We start from the raw sequence: 16,748 nt of genomic DNA, 5'->3' as shown, positions 1-16,748 counted from the left end.
AACACAGTAAGTCCATCTTTAGCTGGAAAAGTGCAATTATGCTTGCATTTAAGTCTCCAAAAATAAGACCCAGTTGAATTAATTTAAAACTTTGGTAATTAAAAACATTCCATTGTGTGTTATTTTCAGATACTTGACATAAGTGGGTTGGGTATTTTTAATGTAACAATAAACTGCACCCAAGCTATCCCATCTCATTTACACATGCAACTGTGACAGTTGTGACTCCTCTCCATTTTCACAGATGAACTTAGCTGAAACTGGACATTCACTTGAGGTTTGACCTTTAGCAGTATTTGAAAGAAATTCATTCTCTCTTTGCATTGTCAGGCATATTTCAGAACAGGAATTGTGAGTGGTTTTGATCCATGTAAGGTGTTCCTTACCATGACAGTTATGTCAGCTGTTTAAGATCAGGCATGCACAAGCGGGACAGACTCCCTGTCTTCTGTCTGCTGCATCCAGCTCTGTCAGATGGAGTTTCTAATTGGTTAAAATACAGACAGCTAATGCACAAATACAGAGAAGAGAACAGCAGCATGTTGTCTGCACAGGAGTTTAGTGCCTACACGAGACAAGAGCTTCTAAGAATATAAAATTTAAGATTTCTTCCTGGTGGCCATTGCAGCCTTCATACAGCTGTGACTGTTTGATGCAGAGCTAACAGACTGACCAGCAAACATCCAAAGTGGTGAATGAATAAATGTGTGCTCAGCTAATTCAAGACACAGCGTATTTGCAAAGGGATTCCAGTTTTGGCTTTCCTGACTTTATAGTGCATCTCATAATTTCTGTGGGGCAGACTTCAGTTGTGAGGATTATGCTTTGTTATTATTTGGCAGTAGACAATGGTTTCTTTATTTTTAGGTCACTTAGTGTAGTTAATAATCAGAATGTCCTTTGTCTGCCATTCAATAATACTCCATATTCTTTGACAGACCATAGAATTTTATATTTATAAACTTATCAGTCATTAAGAGGTATGAAAAACTGTCCTTGTTACTTTTGCCTGGAAAAGAAGTTGCAGTATTTGAACTAACTTGATCTCTTGTCTATAAGCCTCACTGACTTTGGGAAATTCAGGTAAAAGAAAACTTTTTAAAAGGATAAATCTTGTACTTTCTGTGTCATTTTTGATGCTGATATGTTTTCTCTACATCTTTCATTTGGGGAAGGAAGATAGTTTGGTTTCACTTTATTTGTGAAAGGATGCTTTTTAAGTTGGGGTTTTCCCACCTGTGTGTCTCTTTTCAGGAGGCCCTTACGGTTTACAAAGAAGCAATACAGAAAATGCCAAGGCAGTTTGCACCACAGAGCCTATATAACATGATGGGTAAGTGCATTGTTAGTGTTTCAGAATGATATTTGAGGAGTCAGGGTGAAACAAAAGACCTTATCCTGGCAACTGGTGCTCAAATTAATGAGCTAATAAAACCCAAAAATAATTACCTTCAGCACAAGCCAAACTAGGTTCAGAGCTTAAATGCCAACAACTGCAATGCTGGATAAGGTACAATAAATGATGAGACTATTAGACACTGGATGCCTTTAAGAGTGTCAATGCAGGAGTTTTACATTTAGCATGCATGCATTAATGTTTTTCTTTGTCTCTGGAATCTCTCATCCACTACTTTGGAGGCCCCATGTGCCCACATATGTGTGGGTGTTAGATGTTGAAATACCTTGTAAACCAACAAGGCAGACCCACAGAGATAGTTGGACTTTTTTAAGGTTGTGCCAAAAACTTCTTTCCAGCTGATGTACTTTAGATGTCTACAATGAGAGAAATCTTCTTATTTTTCTTCCAGGATCAGCTTCAGTCCTTCAAAATTTTAAGAGTTTTTTGAGTACTGCTAAAAACCATCAGTTTATCTGTGAAGTGTTTTTGTTTAACTTCAGTTCCTCATATTCTTCATCACATTTTTATATGGGATGCATTAAAAAGATAAAATAGAGAAGATAATATTAATTATTGCTTATAGTACTCAGATCTGAAAACAAGAGGGCTTGTTCTTATTGTTCCAGAGATGCTTGTAAGTGGAATTCTCTCTTCAAGCTCATGTGTTTCTGCTAAGGAACCTCAGTTTGGCCCACTACTCTCTTGTTTGGGATAGAAAAGGATGTAAGAGCCTTTGCTTTAAAGTAGTTCAAAGTGGAGCAATTAAAAATAACTGTGGAAACAATTAGGATCATCAGGAAGCATATGGGGTTTTGTGTGGTTCTCCTCTGCCAATGCCACATATGCAAGGGAATGTATTGGTTGATACCAATTGCCTTTACACAATTTTTGACTCCTCATTCAGGAAAGACATCTTTTATTAGTACCTTACAAGTATAAGGGCACAGGAAAAAGTAAAATTGCAGTTGTAATTGATGCTGTATGTTTGAAAAATGTAAATGCTAGATTAAGTAGTTCTCTTGCCACAGTGACAAACTGTCTAATGTCAGTCTAAACACTTTCTTAGCAATTCATACAGTTCAATGGAGAGTTACTTCTCCCTGAACACTAAGCTTTACCAGATTAATGCCAATAGCTAAAATCCATAAATTGCACAAATTGATTATTACATATACTTCTGCTCACTGTCAGTTTTATCTGATAGTTTTATCAGTTTTTATTTATCAGCATTTGCTGATTAATTTGGTGGTCGTATCAACAGTCACCACTGTGTGAATTAAACCTCTGCTTACTATTGGTGTCCTATATTGACTGCTCAAATTCTCTAAGTTTAATTGTCCTCTTTAGTGTAGATAGATTTTTCATAATTCTTATAAAAGTGTTCCTCAGAATACAAAATTGGAAAGCATAAACCAGTGCTGTTTCTAGCACGTAATGCTTGTCCCATTGCAAAGCAGGCTTGGGCTACCCTTTTTCAATGAACACATGCTACCTTTAAAACCACTATAACCTATAATTTTCTTCAGATTTTCCTTTTTTTTTTTTTTTTTTTTTGATTACTTTTTTTAGGTTCAGAAGGCCTTTTTCAATTTCCTTAGTAAGCACAGTCTGTGATGTCCAAGTTCACTCTGTTCCTGGGGTGTGCATTTTTCAACTCACAAAAACACAAAGACTAGCTCAGTCCTTTGCCCAGGCTTGGCTCCTGCTATACTTCCTCCCTTCTCTCCTTAGCCCATACTCTGGTTTCTGCTTCCTTTAAGCTGCTGCCAGCACTTCATGGATGTCCTGGTAGCATAACAAGACATGGTCAACGGAGTGTACCTTAGCTCCTTGTGGAGCTCTGAGAATTTCAATTTGCCATTAACATAGCTTATATTTGTATTTTGGTTGCTGTTATGATGGCAGCTTTTGCAGGGAAGACAGAACTTGCTTCACACTGGTTGCTGGAGTGTTGCTTGTAGGTTATGCTGCAAAGGTAATCCACGAGGCTACATAAAGCTGGGGAGTGACCTGAACAGAATGCAATGCAGCTGTATTACCAGGACTCAGATTGGTTTGTTCAAAGCTGTCCTGGATGTGTCTAGATAAGCCTACATGGCTGCATTTAGTCTCTCCTACCTGAGATGACAAGACAGAGCTAGGTAGCTGTGCTTCTTTATAGTGTGGAAAGAAAACCATACCTCTGGGGAATAATGAAGCCCTTCTGATTTAGACATCTGTGTAAGATTATACACATAATCCCTGCAAGCATACTGCTCCTCTAAAAGGAGCTGGCTAACTTAGACTTAGTAGCTCGAGTTGGGTGAGATAAATCCTAAATACCTTTTCAGTCATCTCTTTGCTTTGTGTGTGACAGGAGAACAAGGCAACTGCATCCATTATCAGGAGTGCATCCGCTTTGCAGCTCATACGGTGTCACTGAGAATCAGAAGGCTGCCTGGAGTGTTTATTTCTGTTTTGATGTTCAAGACAAAATTATAAACATGTTCGCTATAACACTTTCTTTGATAAACAGCACTACATAAACTTGTCTGCCCACTTCTTGCCTTTAAAAGGGAGGCTAGAGGAACTGAAATAGGCCAGTCCTATCTCATGTGCTTGCAGTTGTATATACCTGACTGAGCTGTCCCCACTCCTTGTGTGCTCATTGCTGGGGAGGAAAGGGGAGAAACTGGGGAGTGCCACCTGTCTGCTTGGGAAGTAGCAGAAGGAAGTAGTCTCCCCCATCTCTTTAAATGTGGAAAAAGTCTTCACAGCTTATCATGAAATCCAAGAAAAGTCACAGTTTGAGGATTAACTGCTGTGGTTGTTATTGTGATGACTTTATTCGCAGTCTCTGGCAATCTCTTTGCTTGGTTGAGTGGCTCACATACTGCTACATATCAGCATGTCCTATAAGGAAACAGTGTGTCCTCTGATTTTTAATAACTGCTCATTCATGTACTTGAAGATTTTTTGGAAGGTTTTTTTTCTCCTGTATGATGTACATGACCTACTTGAAAGAGAATAAACAGGAGATGAACTGTTTAAACAGAGTCAGGTTTAAACTCCAGCACTCTCAGTGCAGTAGCATTAACACTCCAGCAGTGCTAAGCCTTTACACCACCTGCTTTCCCTGTTTGTTACACTTCTTTTCCTGTCCTTGCTTCTATTAGCCTTTTGCTCTGACAGCCTCAGTGACTCATTCCTCTGGTGTGTCAGTCTGCCTGACAGATTGTCATCCTTTAAAACACTCTGTAACTTGCCTCTTAATGGGAAAAAGAAGTATTGGGGCTCAAGAAGCAGGCATCCATTTGACTTTGCATTTTTTTTCATGGTACAAAAGACATGGCTGTAATACCAGCATCAGATGTTCTAAGTTTGTGCATATGAGAAAGTTGCAGGGAAGATTTTGGTCTCCTGTTGCTGTGATTTATTTTGCCAGGTGTGCAACAACTCAGCTAAGGAAACCATATGTTTCTCTGGCAAGGTACCAAGAAATAAAACCTTTTCATTTTTTTTTCCTTAGGAGAACCCAAAACAGCTAAACATTAAAACTTTAAAACTAGAATCAAAATAATTATTCAACAAGCTATATAAGGTTGGCTTGGTATTTATTTTCTTTATACCACATTGCTTTGATGTAAATTAAAAAGTACATGCTAAAGTTACACAGATTAATTTGCTTGGCATGGGAGCTTGCACTACAAAGACCAGAGTCCAGCTCAGCTGTATTAAATAGGTAATATATTTTGTTTAAAGTTTCAATTAAAGCCTGAGGTCAAAAGATAAAATGGTCCCTATGGGATCTCGAACACTTTAATGCCAATATTAGGATTGCTTAAGGATCAGCCTCTGCTCTAGATGTCTTTTGCATTCCTTGAAATCTGATATTGTACAGTTGATTGTATTACATTGCTTTTCAAACCACACTAGCCCACCTGCTACAGTAATTCATACTCCTGACAGTTAAGTGGTGTGAAGTGGACCATGGAGGCTTTATTTTAATACCAAACAGTAACAAGAAAGATGGTGGGGTGGCATTGTTCAGGCTTAGATTGGCAAGGTAGTGTCATAAAGACAAATGTCTTGATTGCACTTCATCTGCCCTTGCTAACTAACATCTGAATATCTATTTTCAAATGCACTTCAGGCAAAGTCTTGCAAACAATTTTTATGAGAAATGCAAGTCACAAAAAAGGTAACATTGCAGGAGTGAATACAGTTCACGATGCACAAAGTTTAAATTTCTGCTTGAGAATCTGCTGGACTGCACACGGACAGAAAACAAATCATACACAAGTGTACAGTTCAGAAAAGGGGAGCCAGATTTTACATCTGGTGCAGAGGTTTGTATCATAAGTACAAAGGCTTAGCATGCAGGGAGACTTCTGGTGTTGATGATTATACCATAGCTATCACTTTACCTGATTATGCTTTTGGGTGGATGTGGCTGTTTCTACAAACCTGTTAATATTGTTAAGGTTCCTATCCCATTTACCCCTTGCTCCCATTAGATGTTTTCTTATTGAATTATTTTGAAATACTGTTTAGAACTCCAGGAAACCCTTTGGTATAGTTTTACTGTGCATGCTAAGCAACACTTAATTTATAAGATCCAAAGATGATTAAGTTGTGAAATACATACCCCACATCATAACTTATGCAGAGTATGGTACCTGCACTTATCTAAGCTTTAGTCATCAGTGTGCTTCCTGTGCAGCTCATGAAGTTTTACTGACAATTTCTTGCCAAGTGTACATTACAGTCTTTTTTTTCTTTTAAAGCTAGCTTGGGTAGAAAAAGGGTGGTTTTTTTCCTTCCATATGTGCATTTTATTACATGTTCCATGGAAATAAGAATGGTGTCCTCTCCAGTGGTGATGGGAATAAAATGCTGGGCTTCCTTCTCTCTCCCTTCCCATCCTCATTCTGATCCTTAGCCCTTCCCCCTCTGAGACTTTGCAGACTGTGGTAGTTTATATCTGGTGTCCAAAGCTAAGTAGCTAAGTGCTGCATCCAGCTGGCAGCCAGTCCCTGGTGATGTTCTGCAGGGCTCAGTATTAGGGCCAGTCGTGTTCAATATCTTTACTGATGATCTGGATGAGGAGATTGAGTGCACCCTCAGGAAGTTCACAGATGACACTAAGTTGGATTGGGAGTATTGATCTGCTGAAGAGCAGTAAGGCTCTGCAGAGGCACCTGAACAGGCTGGATTGATGATGGGTCAAGGCCAATTGTATGAGATTCAATAATGTGAATTGCTGGGTCCTGTACTTGGGTCACAACAACCACAGACAGGGGGGAAGAGTGGCTGGAAAGCAGCCCAGAGAAAAAGGACCCGGAGGGTGTTGGTCACCAGCAACTGAACATGAGCCAGTGTGTGCCCAGGCATACTGGTTTGTATCAGAAATTGTGTCCAGACAGACCAGGGAAGTTACTGAGTCTCTGTTCTCTGCACTGGTGAGGCTGCACCTTGAATCCTCTGTCCAGATCTGGGCTCATCACTACAAGGAAGATATTGAAGTGCTGGAGAATGTCCAGAGAAGGGTAATGTAGCTGAGGAAGGGTCTGGAGCCTGAGTCCTACAAGAAACAGCTGAGGGATCTGGGCATATTTAGCCTGGAGAAGAGTAAGGAGAGATCTTATCACTCTCTTCAACTACCTGCAAGTAGCAAGCTGGGGGTTGGTCTCTTTTGCCAAGCAACCAGCAATACAACAAGAGGGAACAAGAACAAACTGTGCCAGGGAGGCTGGACATCAGGAAGAATTTATTTACTTAGAGGTTGTCAAGAACTGGAATGGGCTACCCAGGGGAGTGGTGGAGTCACCCTCCTTGGAAGTGTTCAAGAAGTGACTGGATGTGACACTTGGTGCAGTGATCTAGTTGACATGATGTTCAGTCAAAGGTTGGACTTTGATGATTGATGTATTTTTCAACCTAAATGATTCTATGTTTCTACATACAAATCTTCAATCTGATTGCAGTGTTTCCTGTTTTTTGACTTTGCTTTGAGGGAATCAAGCTGGGTAGGAAGGTTACAGCAGTGGATGGCTGGATATGGTAATTGATTCAATGTTTGAGAGCATGTTTGGGTTTTATTTTCCTAGGTTCCCAGATTTTCTTAGTTTCATCTCTTTGGTCTGTTGATCTATATTTTAATGTGAAATGCTTGAATTTTCTTAGGTAATAGTCTGAAAAAGCTGATTCTAAGGATGAAATGCATTTTTATTTTAAATATGCAGGGTCTTATATGAAAATAAATATAATCATAACAATCACAGACCAAAAATATGGTCCAATACTGAAAATGGACTACAGGGATCCCAGTTAGGCATGATTCCAATGGAAAGTGCTTCTATTAATAGAGTTTTAAAGAAACCTATACTGTCATGAAAATGAAGTTACCTAGCTCAATGCCTCTGTTTTTGTCAGTATGCTTCTTTCATTGGAAGCCTTTGTACAGCAGGAAACAGCTGTGCAATGTCCACCTGTTCCATGCTGCAACTGATTTTGCCCTTCATTTATATCTGTTTTCTACTTTTAAGTATTTCCCTTCAAAAGTAGCTTAGTGATCTAATTAAATCAGATAAGGCTTTGCTTCAGCTAATTGAGGCCTTTAAGAATTTGTTCAGCCAAAGTAAATGTGGATTTACTCCTATCCGTCAAAACCCTGGCAAAATACAATAAATTCCTTGAAATCTTCAAGGAGATTATTCTGTAAAAGGAAAAAAATCGACCCACAATATGCTTGGTCTGTGCAGAACTTGATGCTCACTATGTTCACCTGCTTCAGCTGTTTCAAGGAAGATGTGCATGCACTATATATTTATAACCAAAACTATTAATCTGTTGCAGAATATCTTACACATAAGTATAGTGTAACATTGAATTGTGCTTCCAGATTTATTATGTTATTTTATGCACTGATACCAAAGGGAAAAAAGGAGGAAATGGTATATCTAGAGAGGCGCATTTTTGGTAAGCACATCTGCCATCTTGATTTGGACAAGTCAAATTATCAAGGACACAAACTCCTTGTGGTATTGTAACACATCTCCATCATTTTCTAATTGCTTATACTCCCAATTAAAAGAAATTATGGAGAAATCAAATCCTGATGGAATTATATGTGTTAGAGATTTTTATTTTCAAAGGGCATCTCCATCTTCCTTTGTGTTTTGACATCTGGTGTCTTGTCCATGTTAAATTTTATTTTTTCTGTATTAGAGTTTTACCACCCCGAAATTTGAGGAGCAGATAATTAGCACACATAAAGACGATGCAAGGCAGATTTACCCTACATTGTCTCCTTTTTGGAGATAATTTTTCATTTGTCTCTTCTCTTTTGGGGTCCTAAAAGGAGAGGACCATTGGAGGGACATACCTTCTTAATCTGAAAGTATGGATACTTTACACATGTGGGGTACAGTGTTTTACATCCACAGTATTTCTGATTAAAAAGTCTGGCATGCTCCCTACCAGGATACAGCTTTTGCTTGACCTGAAACAGAAAAAACATGAAATCAAGAGATGAGAGGTTAAGCTAGAACCACGTAACATACATTAATATAAATGCTGCATAATTTTGAATTTTAAGAATATGTGGTATGTATTGGAAAACCTTGTGTCCTTTTTTCAATTTTTTTTTTCTTACAAACACATTCCACTTAATTATCAAGTAAAATATTAGTCTTTAGGGAAAATGGCTGCTAGCAAGCTAATATTTTATTAGTGTCATTATTTAATATAAATATTTAATGTTTGTTATGATTGTTATGGGGTTTTAGTTATTATTAAGTATTTTTTAATTATTGTTAATGCTATGTTAATCAAATATATTTAATTATAATTAATATCCTGGCATGATTTTAGTGGGGAGTTTTTAGCTGATTTATTGTTTTTGTGGGATTTTGTTTAATTTTATTTTTAAGGATTAATTTTAAATTCCAAGGGTTCTGAGGAATTATGGAAAATACTGTTGGTGAACAGTAGTTTTGCAAGTAGTCTATTTTGTGTCAAATAAAATCCACTTGAGTATGAGGATTTTCATTTTGGTGGTGTAAATCTAGCTAAAAGTGATCCCATTTCTGAGTTCTTTGAAAGTATTAATAGAAATGTTAATGAACTCTGTATGCACTTCTTTAAATGGTGTTTCAATAGCATATTAATGTTTTTCTTTCACCACATTAGAAAATGAGAATTACAGTTTAATAATATATGGTCTTTCAAGGAGAATAGGACAAGAAATGGGTTCATAAAACTCAGAAAATACTAACTGAACTAACCCTTGTGAAGCTGGAAACAGTTTTGAAATACTGATTGGTCTCATTTTACTCCATCGTCCCTTGAATTTATTACCCCCATTCATTGTGCAGGCAATGCTGCACATGTCTGTGTTGATACAGATTAGGGACTGGAAATCACCATTTATATCTTAAGGCTTTCACTGCCATGAATTTCTTTCTCTATTGTTATTACCTCTGTTGAACTTTACAGATCTGACAAGTTTTATTAATCAAGTGTCCATGTGTTATCTTTCAGATCTTTAGCATGAGATTTGAAAGATTTTGCAAAAAAAGTAATTGTTAAAGTAAATTTAGAAATCTGCTTATATGTTGATTTGCATATTTTCTGCCAATGGACACTCTTGCTGCCATTCTAATGCCTAAATCATTTGTGTTGCAAGTTTATGAGAATGCATGATTGTAAATGGCAAATATTATATTTCTTTTTTTAATCTCAGACACACAAATGCATCCTGAATTACAGAAATCAATCCATACATAATTTCTCTGACATTTTGTTGGAAAATTATCTCAAGGTGGCATAGCTATTATTAAATTGCATCAGCCTAGTGCATAAATTCACTTGATTGAGTTAATGGTTCAGTTACCTGTTGCTTGATTCTATTCTGGGTTTTGAGTTTGGCAGTGGTGGGAGCTGTTGTCAGTTTTCAACTTTTTCTTTTCTTAGTTTAGAAGATGGAATTAGTAACAGACCCCCTAACAGTGCTTCCTTCTGTAGTAATCTATGTTCTAATTATTTTATAATATAGGAATTCCTGATACATGTTCCTCAGAAAAAGATATTCACCTATAGAGAATTACTTGAAAAGAGTCACAGAATCACACAATCAGCTGAGTTGGAAGACACTCTCAAGCCTTTCATTCCTCGATCTGTCCGTACATCCAGGGTTGCCTCATCCCAGGTGAAGACTCTGGCACTTGCCTTTAGTCAGCTTCATATAGTTGGTGATTTCCCATCTCTCTGGTTTGTTGAGGTCTTTCTGCAGAGCCTCCCTGCTTTCAAGGAATTCAACAGCTACTCCCAGTTTTCATCTGTGCAGTTCAGGGAAATACAGTTTCTTTACAGTTTAATACCTAGATTGGCAGCTTTGTTTCTAGATGCCCCACTCAGAAACATGCTCAAAGTTTTAGGAGTTCCAATTGTGAAGTAGCTGCACTGTTAAAATCTATTAAAAACTGAATTTGCAAGTACTCCAAAGTTTTTAATCTCTTGTATCAGAATCTATAGTGAAAAATAGATGAGAGCCTTGGATCTATTTGATATTTGGCAGTGCGTTCAGCCTTCACTACCCGCAGATAATAGCTCCATCTCTTATGGCTGCTTACATTACTCTTAAAGCATCTTGTTTTAATTGCTTGAAACTCTGCCAAGCTGTAACAGGTTGGGGTGGAATTTTCCACTTGAAGAAAAGAAAAGGACAATATGGATTCCTCATTTCCTGTATGCTGATGAAGCAGGGGCCTGTGGGAAAAAACCAATATGCAATCAAATAATTAAACATTCTGCATTAAAACATGTGGCTAGGGAGAGGAGTTGAGGGGAACATACAGCTTGACTTCTGATTCCTTCCGTGCTTTCAACACTTAATGACTTTGTTTTGTGAAGATAAAGTATAATGTTATGTCACTTAATTGTGAGCACTGACATAGTGAAAAAAATCACATGTGATGTTACAATCACTGTGTTTGATGTTCATATTCTTTTGGGGTTTCTTACCTGTTTGGATTTTTTTATTTATTTTTTCTTTTTTAAATTTACCTGGGCGTTTTTGGAGGCAATTGTTCTGTCTTTTTGGCCCTAAACAGCAACAGAATTACTTGAGTGCTTCTGTGTGTATAATCAGATATCCAGACCAGTGCATGAGTACGAAATTCGATGCAGATCTTTGATTTAGAGCAAGTAGACATTTTTTTTTTCCAAACAGGGATGCAAGCCTCTAAATATAGTGAGCTTGTTAGAAAAAAGTCTATTTGTTCTTAACAATCATGTTGGTTTCCCTTAGCCTTGGCTCAGTCAGCAGGACTTCTATCTCTACATCATGCTCATTTTATCTGTGGTCTGAAGTTCAGTCATTTTGCTTGCACCACACCCTAACTTCTGAAACTCAAAACTTGCCTGGGATCCTTCTCCTCTGATGACAAAGACAGAAAAAAAATCTGACTTGGCCTTGTCCAATTATCTATTATGAAGAAAATCTTCCATAGCCTCTGTAAATATTCAAGATAAAGACATAAAGTAGCTCCCATGCTATGAATTACTTGTTTTTCCTCTTTGAGAATCTTTTTCTCCAAGTTTTGGGGTGATTGTGGTTGGCTTCAATGTAGATTAGTACCTCTTGTCTCCCTGGTACCTTCACAGTTATTAATTTCCATGTAATGCAGAACTGGAGGCTGTGACTCACCTGAAGGGAGCCTTACCCAATCTTTACTTGAATCATCTATAGTCTTTTGATAACCTGTGGCTTCATAATTTGTGGAAGATAGTCATTTATTAGAAATAGATTAGCTGCTGGGATGATGAAATCCTGAATCTTCAGTTGGCATTTTCAGACTGTCATTGACCTAGCAAGGGCATGTTTATATCGAGTCCTTATGAAAGAGCTGTGTAAGTGCAGAGTGTTAATCTGAAAGCTGTTATTCTTCACCATTACATACTTGTTTCATATTGATTGTTTCCAAACTTTGAGAAATTTGTTTGCTTCTTGAAGAAAGAGACTTTCTTGCTGTGTATGCTAAACTCTTTCTCAGAAACTTCATCACTACAATTATCTAACACTAATATATAATACATATAAAAACATATAACAGGCTTTCTGATATTACATTCATATATTGTTCTTCAACCTTGCCTGCCTCAACCACTCATTGTAAAGGATTTCACTTTGAAAAATCCAGTTTCAGTCATTTGGTATGTGACTTCTTAAGATTAGCAATTTTAAAATAATGGGTGCTATGTTTTAATTTAAACAAGTTGTGGCAGATGATCTGATATTACTACATTTAGAGTCTTGCCCCTCCCTTCAATATACTTTCAGGACTGTTTCCTTAAACTTCCCTAGTTTTTGAAAAAAAATTAGGTTCTTGAGTTATTATGACTAAATTATTTTTATGATTAATTTTATGATTATGATTAATTATGACAAACATTTTTCATGTTCTCCTTGCTATTCCATGCTTTGCAATGTAGAGCGATGGAGACGAAGTAGTTTTTCTAAAGTAGATGTGGTAAAATTTCTGTTACTTTGAGACTTATGACTGAAGCTTAGCAGGTGGTGCTCTCTCTGGCATTTCTTTTCCAACAATGGTTTTCATCTCAGCTATGCTATTTCAGCCCTAATGAGGCCTTTAATCTCCTCACTCAAGTGTCTCCAAGGCTTTTTGTGTCTGGGTGTATTTGCAAGTGTTCAAATCACTTCACTTTCTAGATCTCTGCACATTTAAAACATAGAAAATTAGGAGATGAAGTATGGAAGCCTTGTGGCATTCTCAGTAGCATGTGTTTAACCCTGCAGGAGAAGCCTATATGAGGATGAGCCGGCTGCCCGAAGCAGAGCACTGGTATGTGGAGTCACTGCGATCCAAGAGCGACCACATCCCAGCCCATCTCACCTATGGAAAGCTGCTGGCTCTGACGGTGAGTTTATCAGCCCCTCCCGGGAGCTGCTCCCAGCTCCTTTGAGTAGCTTGGGTAAAGGGATGGGAAGGCTGAAAATTGCTTATTGACTTGTTTGTCACACTGTTTCAGTTACTCCTTGTGATTAAGGACTTTAACAGCATTGGGTTTTTTTGTGAGACATTGCATCTATTCTTGAGGTTGCTGGAAAAAAAGTTGTAATGGCACAGGAACTTTGTCATGCACAGTAAGGAGTTCTCTTCTGAAAAACTTTATTGCAAGTTCTTTGGATGACAAGTAATGGAATTTATTCTGTAAGATATTCAGGGCTTGACTCAGAGCTGTTGGAGCAGCGTATGGCTGGGTGTCCCCTATACTTTGTGAATAACATCTCATGCTTTGAATTTACACTTCCTTAGGAAGCATCTCCATGAGCATGTGAAAGGACCTACTCAACTATTAAGAGCTAGTTCTAAAAAATCAGAACTCTTGGACTTCTTTATTTCTGTAAAATTTATTTACCTTTTGACTGCAGGTGTGCTTGTAGCTTGTAACCCCATATGATAGTTACAGCAAAGTGCCAGTTCCTCCTTGATATTCACATAGTTGAAGATGAAAATACATTTCTGTTTTATTAATTCAAATAATTCTGTCTTAAAACTGCCTTCCATTTGTTTTTCATTTCTCATTCCCATTTTTCTTTTGTTCTTATCTATTCTACATTTGCTGTCATTGTTTACCTTAGTGGTTTTTGTATTTGCTGTCTTTGCTCTACTGATACACCTCTGTATGGTTCTTGGGTCCTTGTGCCTCAGTCTGAATATTCCTCAACCTAAAGTTGCTCAACTTTTCACCTGGTGATAAGCTTTTTCTATAGTCTTGGTTGTGCTGTCCAGTCTTCAAGCAAAAAATGTCTTTTATCCAGTAGAAAACAACAGCTCATTATTAATTTCAGGAGATCCATTACTGTTAAAAGTATCTGATTTTGGAAAAGAGGAAGGAATGAAAAGTTTTATGTATGAGTAACAGGTGACAACATAGTTTGAAAGACTTAAAAATTGTTATCATGTAATGATAAATGTGTTATCATGTAATGTTAAATGCAGAGTTTTATTGAAAGCTGCCTGCAAGGGAAGGTTTTAACTTGTAATGAAAGTCAAGGAGGTAGTATTATATCCCCACTGTCTGTCAGCTCCACATCCTGGAAAGGCTTTTTTTTCTTTTCTTTTCTTTTTTTTATAATTTCCAGTTACTGTTAAAATTGCTGGGGTATTGACAAATATATGCACCCACTGTTTGTCTTCTTCTGGAATAGAACTACAAATAGGTTGTACAGGAAAGTTTCCTGATGTACCTTGCTTTTCTAGCAGATATCTCTGTATCTTGCACCTAAGAATAATAGCAGAAAGTCAGATATTTGACAGGAAAGTGCTAATTTATTGGAATTGCTGTGGGGAAGTGTTGTGGTTTAGGAATAGTATTTCCCAATTTAGTTCCCACTGTAACACTCCAAACCACACACTGCTCTGGCACTACCTCTCCCTCCCGCTGCAGCAGGCTGGAGAGGAGAATTGAAGGCACAAAAGGTAAAGACCATGGGCTGAAATAAGAACAATTTACTGCAAACAGTAATAAAATAAGAAAACAAACAGTAAGAGCAGCAGTGTTAATAACAAAGTGTATGAGAGAGGCGAATGATTCAGATGGAAATGCTCAGAACACAGAAACCCTGGACAATATCCAGCCATGCCACCATGCTCCTTGATCCAGAAGTGACCCCTTTACCCCTTTCCTTCATGGGCAGGTGGTGTAGAGCAACCTCTGGCCATGCCCCCTCCTGGCTACTGCAAAAATTAACCCTGTCCTGGCCAGGACAGGAAGTGAAGAGTTTTCTTAATAAAATCCAAATGTTTGTTCGTTGGTTTGTTTGTTTACTACACACACACACACACACCCCTACCCTGCTACTCCTCTAGTTAATTTCTTCAGCTGCTGAGTCTGTGAAATATGAGGTCTGTAAGGGTAAGTATTGCAATGGTTTTGGGAAACAAGGTCTCACAGTTTTCATCAAAATAACAAAATCCCCAAATCCAAGAAGTGTAGACACATTGTGAGCCACTAATTTATTATTTTTTTTTTTAATTCTGTCCTCTCATTATGAAAGTACAGTTATAGGATTAAAATTTAATGTTATTATCTCAACTTTTAGAAGGAAGCAATGAAAAATCTGCTTGAGTTGTAATAGTCGAATTGAGCTGTTTACATTTCTTTGGGGATATAAATAGGAGATATGTGGGGGGGGATTGTGCCTTGAGCATCTGAGCTGTGTTTGTAGAAGAATGTGTCTCAGCAAAGAGGAGAACTGTATACAGCTTTGAACACTGAATAGTGCACTATGATAGGCAATAAAATACCTTTCCTTTCTCAGCACACACTCGCTTTTCTGTACTTGCTCTGTGCCATAATTGTGGTCTATTCTCCTCACATTTGTTTGTTATTATCTCTTGGCACTGTTTTTAATTACTTTTGCTTCTCATATTCATGGCAATAGTACAGAAAGGATTGATATCTGTTCTATTGATAGCAGTATAAGCTGAAAAGATGGTGCTGATGTCCTGTTGACTTTCAGGACTTCATAAACATAGAGCAAGAAACATTATGATGACAAAGTATTTACAGGTTGCACAATATTTTTCTAATGGTTACTTCATTAGTGAAAAATAAATTTCCTTTATCTTAGATCTATTGAAAACTGGCATTAATTCCAGTTTGTTCTTTGAGCTGCAGGTCTGAAAAAATATTCAACACAAAAATGGATGAAGAGATTTGGCAGTAAAAATATATGTATATGTGGGTTTTGTCTCCATTTTGGTCACTTAATCAGTTTTGCAGGTTACTGTCTGCTCAGTGATTCACAAAATGAATTTTGTCTAGTTTCTGGCGTACTGAACTGTCCGAGTATTAGTTCCCATCACAAATATATAATTGCTGTAACTGACGTGCTTCCTGGAAGTCTTCATAAATTTCCTTGGGATTTGGATTAGAGCTGCTCCCCTTGGTATAGTTATTTCAGCCCAATCCCAATTTGTGTTACCACTGTGATTTATTCTTCTGTTACACTTTGCTACTTGGATTGATGATAATTTTCTCACAGCCTGTAAATTTAGGAAAGAGAAAAGCCTACTTCAGTTAGTTTTTGGATGTTAAAGAAGAGATGTGTTAGAGACTTCTTTGCCATCTTCTGTTGGAATCAAACCTTTGAACTTTTTACAAACCTGTTTCTGAATATTGGTACTGAGATAAAACTGTTAATCACACTTCTCTGTGTCTCTTTCTAGGAGAGAAATATGAGAGATGAAATAGGAGACTAATGAAGTGAAGGGTGGATGTAGGTGCTAATATAGATAGAAAATTTTTCCATCAGTGAAATTGGGGGTGTAAGGGAGGA

General features: G+C 37.5%; 1 protein-coding gene across 1 annotated transcript in view; it reads left to right on the top strand.

The window, feature by feature from the left end:
- TMTC2 (transmembrane O-mannosyltransferase targeting cadherins 2) overlaps positions 1-16,748 on the top strand; it is a 228,545-nt gene that overhangs the window by 159,375 nt on the left and 52,422 nt on the right. The window contains exons 7-8 of the mRNA XM_056481917.1: positions 1,255-1,333; positions 13,200-13,321. Of these exons, the coding sequence (XP_056337892.1) occupies positions 1,255-1,333; positions 13,200-13,321 (201 nt within the window). The remainder of the gene's footprint in view (positions 1-1,254; positions 1,334-13,199; positions 13,322-16,748) is intronic.

The sequence above is a fragment of the Oenanthe melanoleuca genome, chromosome 1A (assembly GCF_029582105.1).
Source record: "Oenanthe melanoleuca isolate GR-GAL-2019-014 chromosome 1A, OMel1.0, whole genome shotgun sequence".
NCBI classification, from domain to species: domain Eukaryota; kingdom Metazoa; phylum Chordata; class Aves; order Passeriformes; family Muscicapidae; genus Oenanthe; species Oenanthe melanoleuca.
Note: the sequence above shows the minus strand (reverse complement) of the source record. Positions and strands in the feature narration are given on the sequence as shown.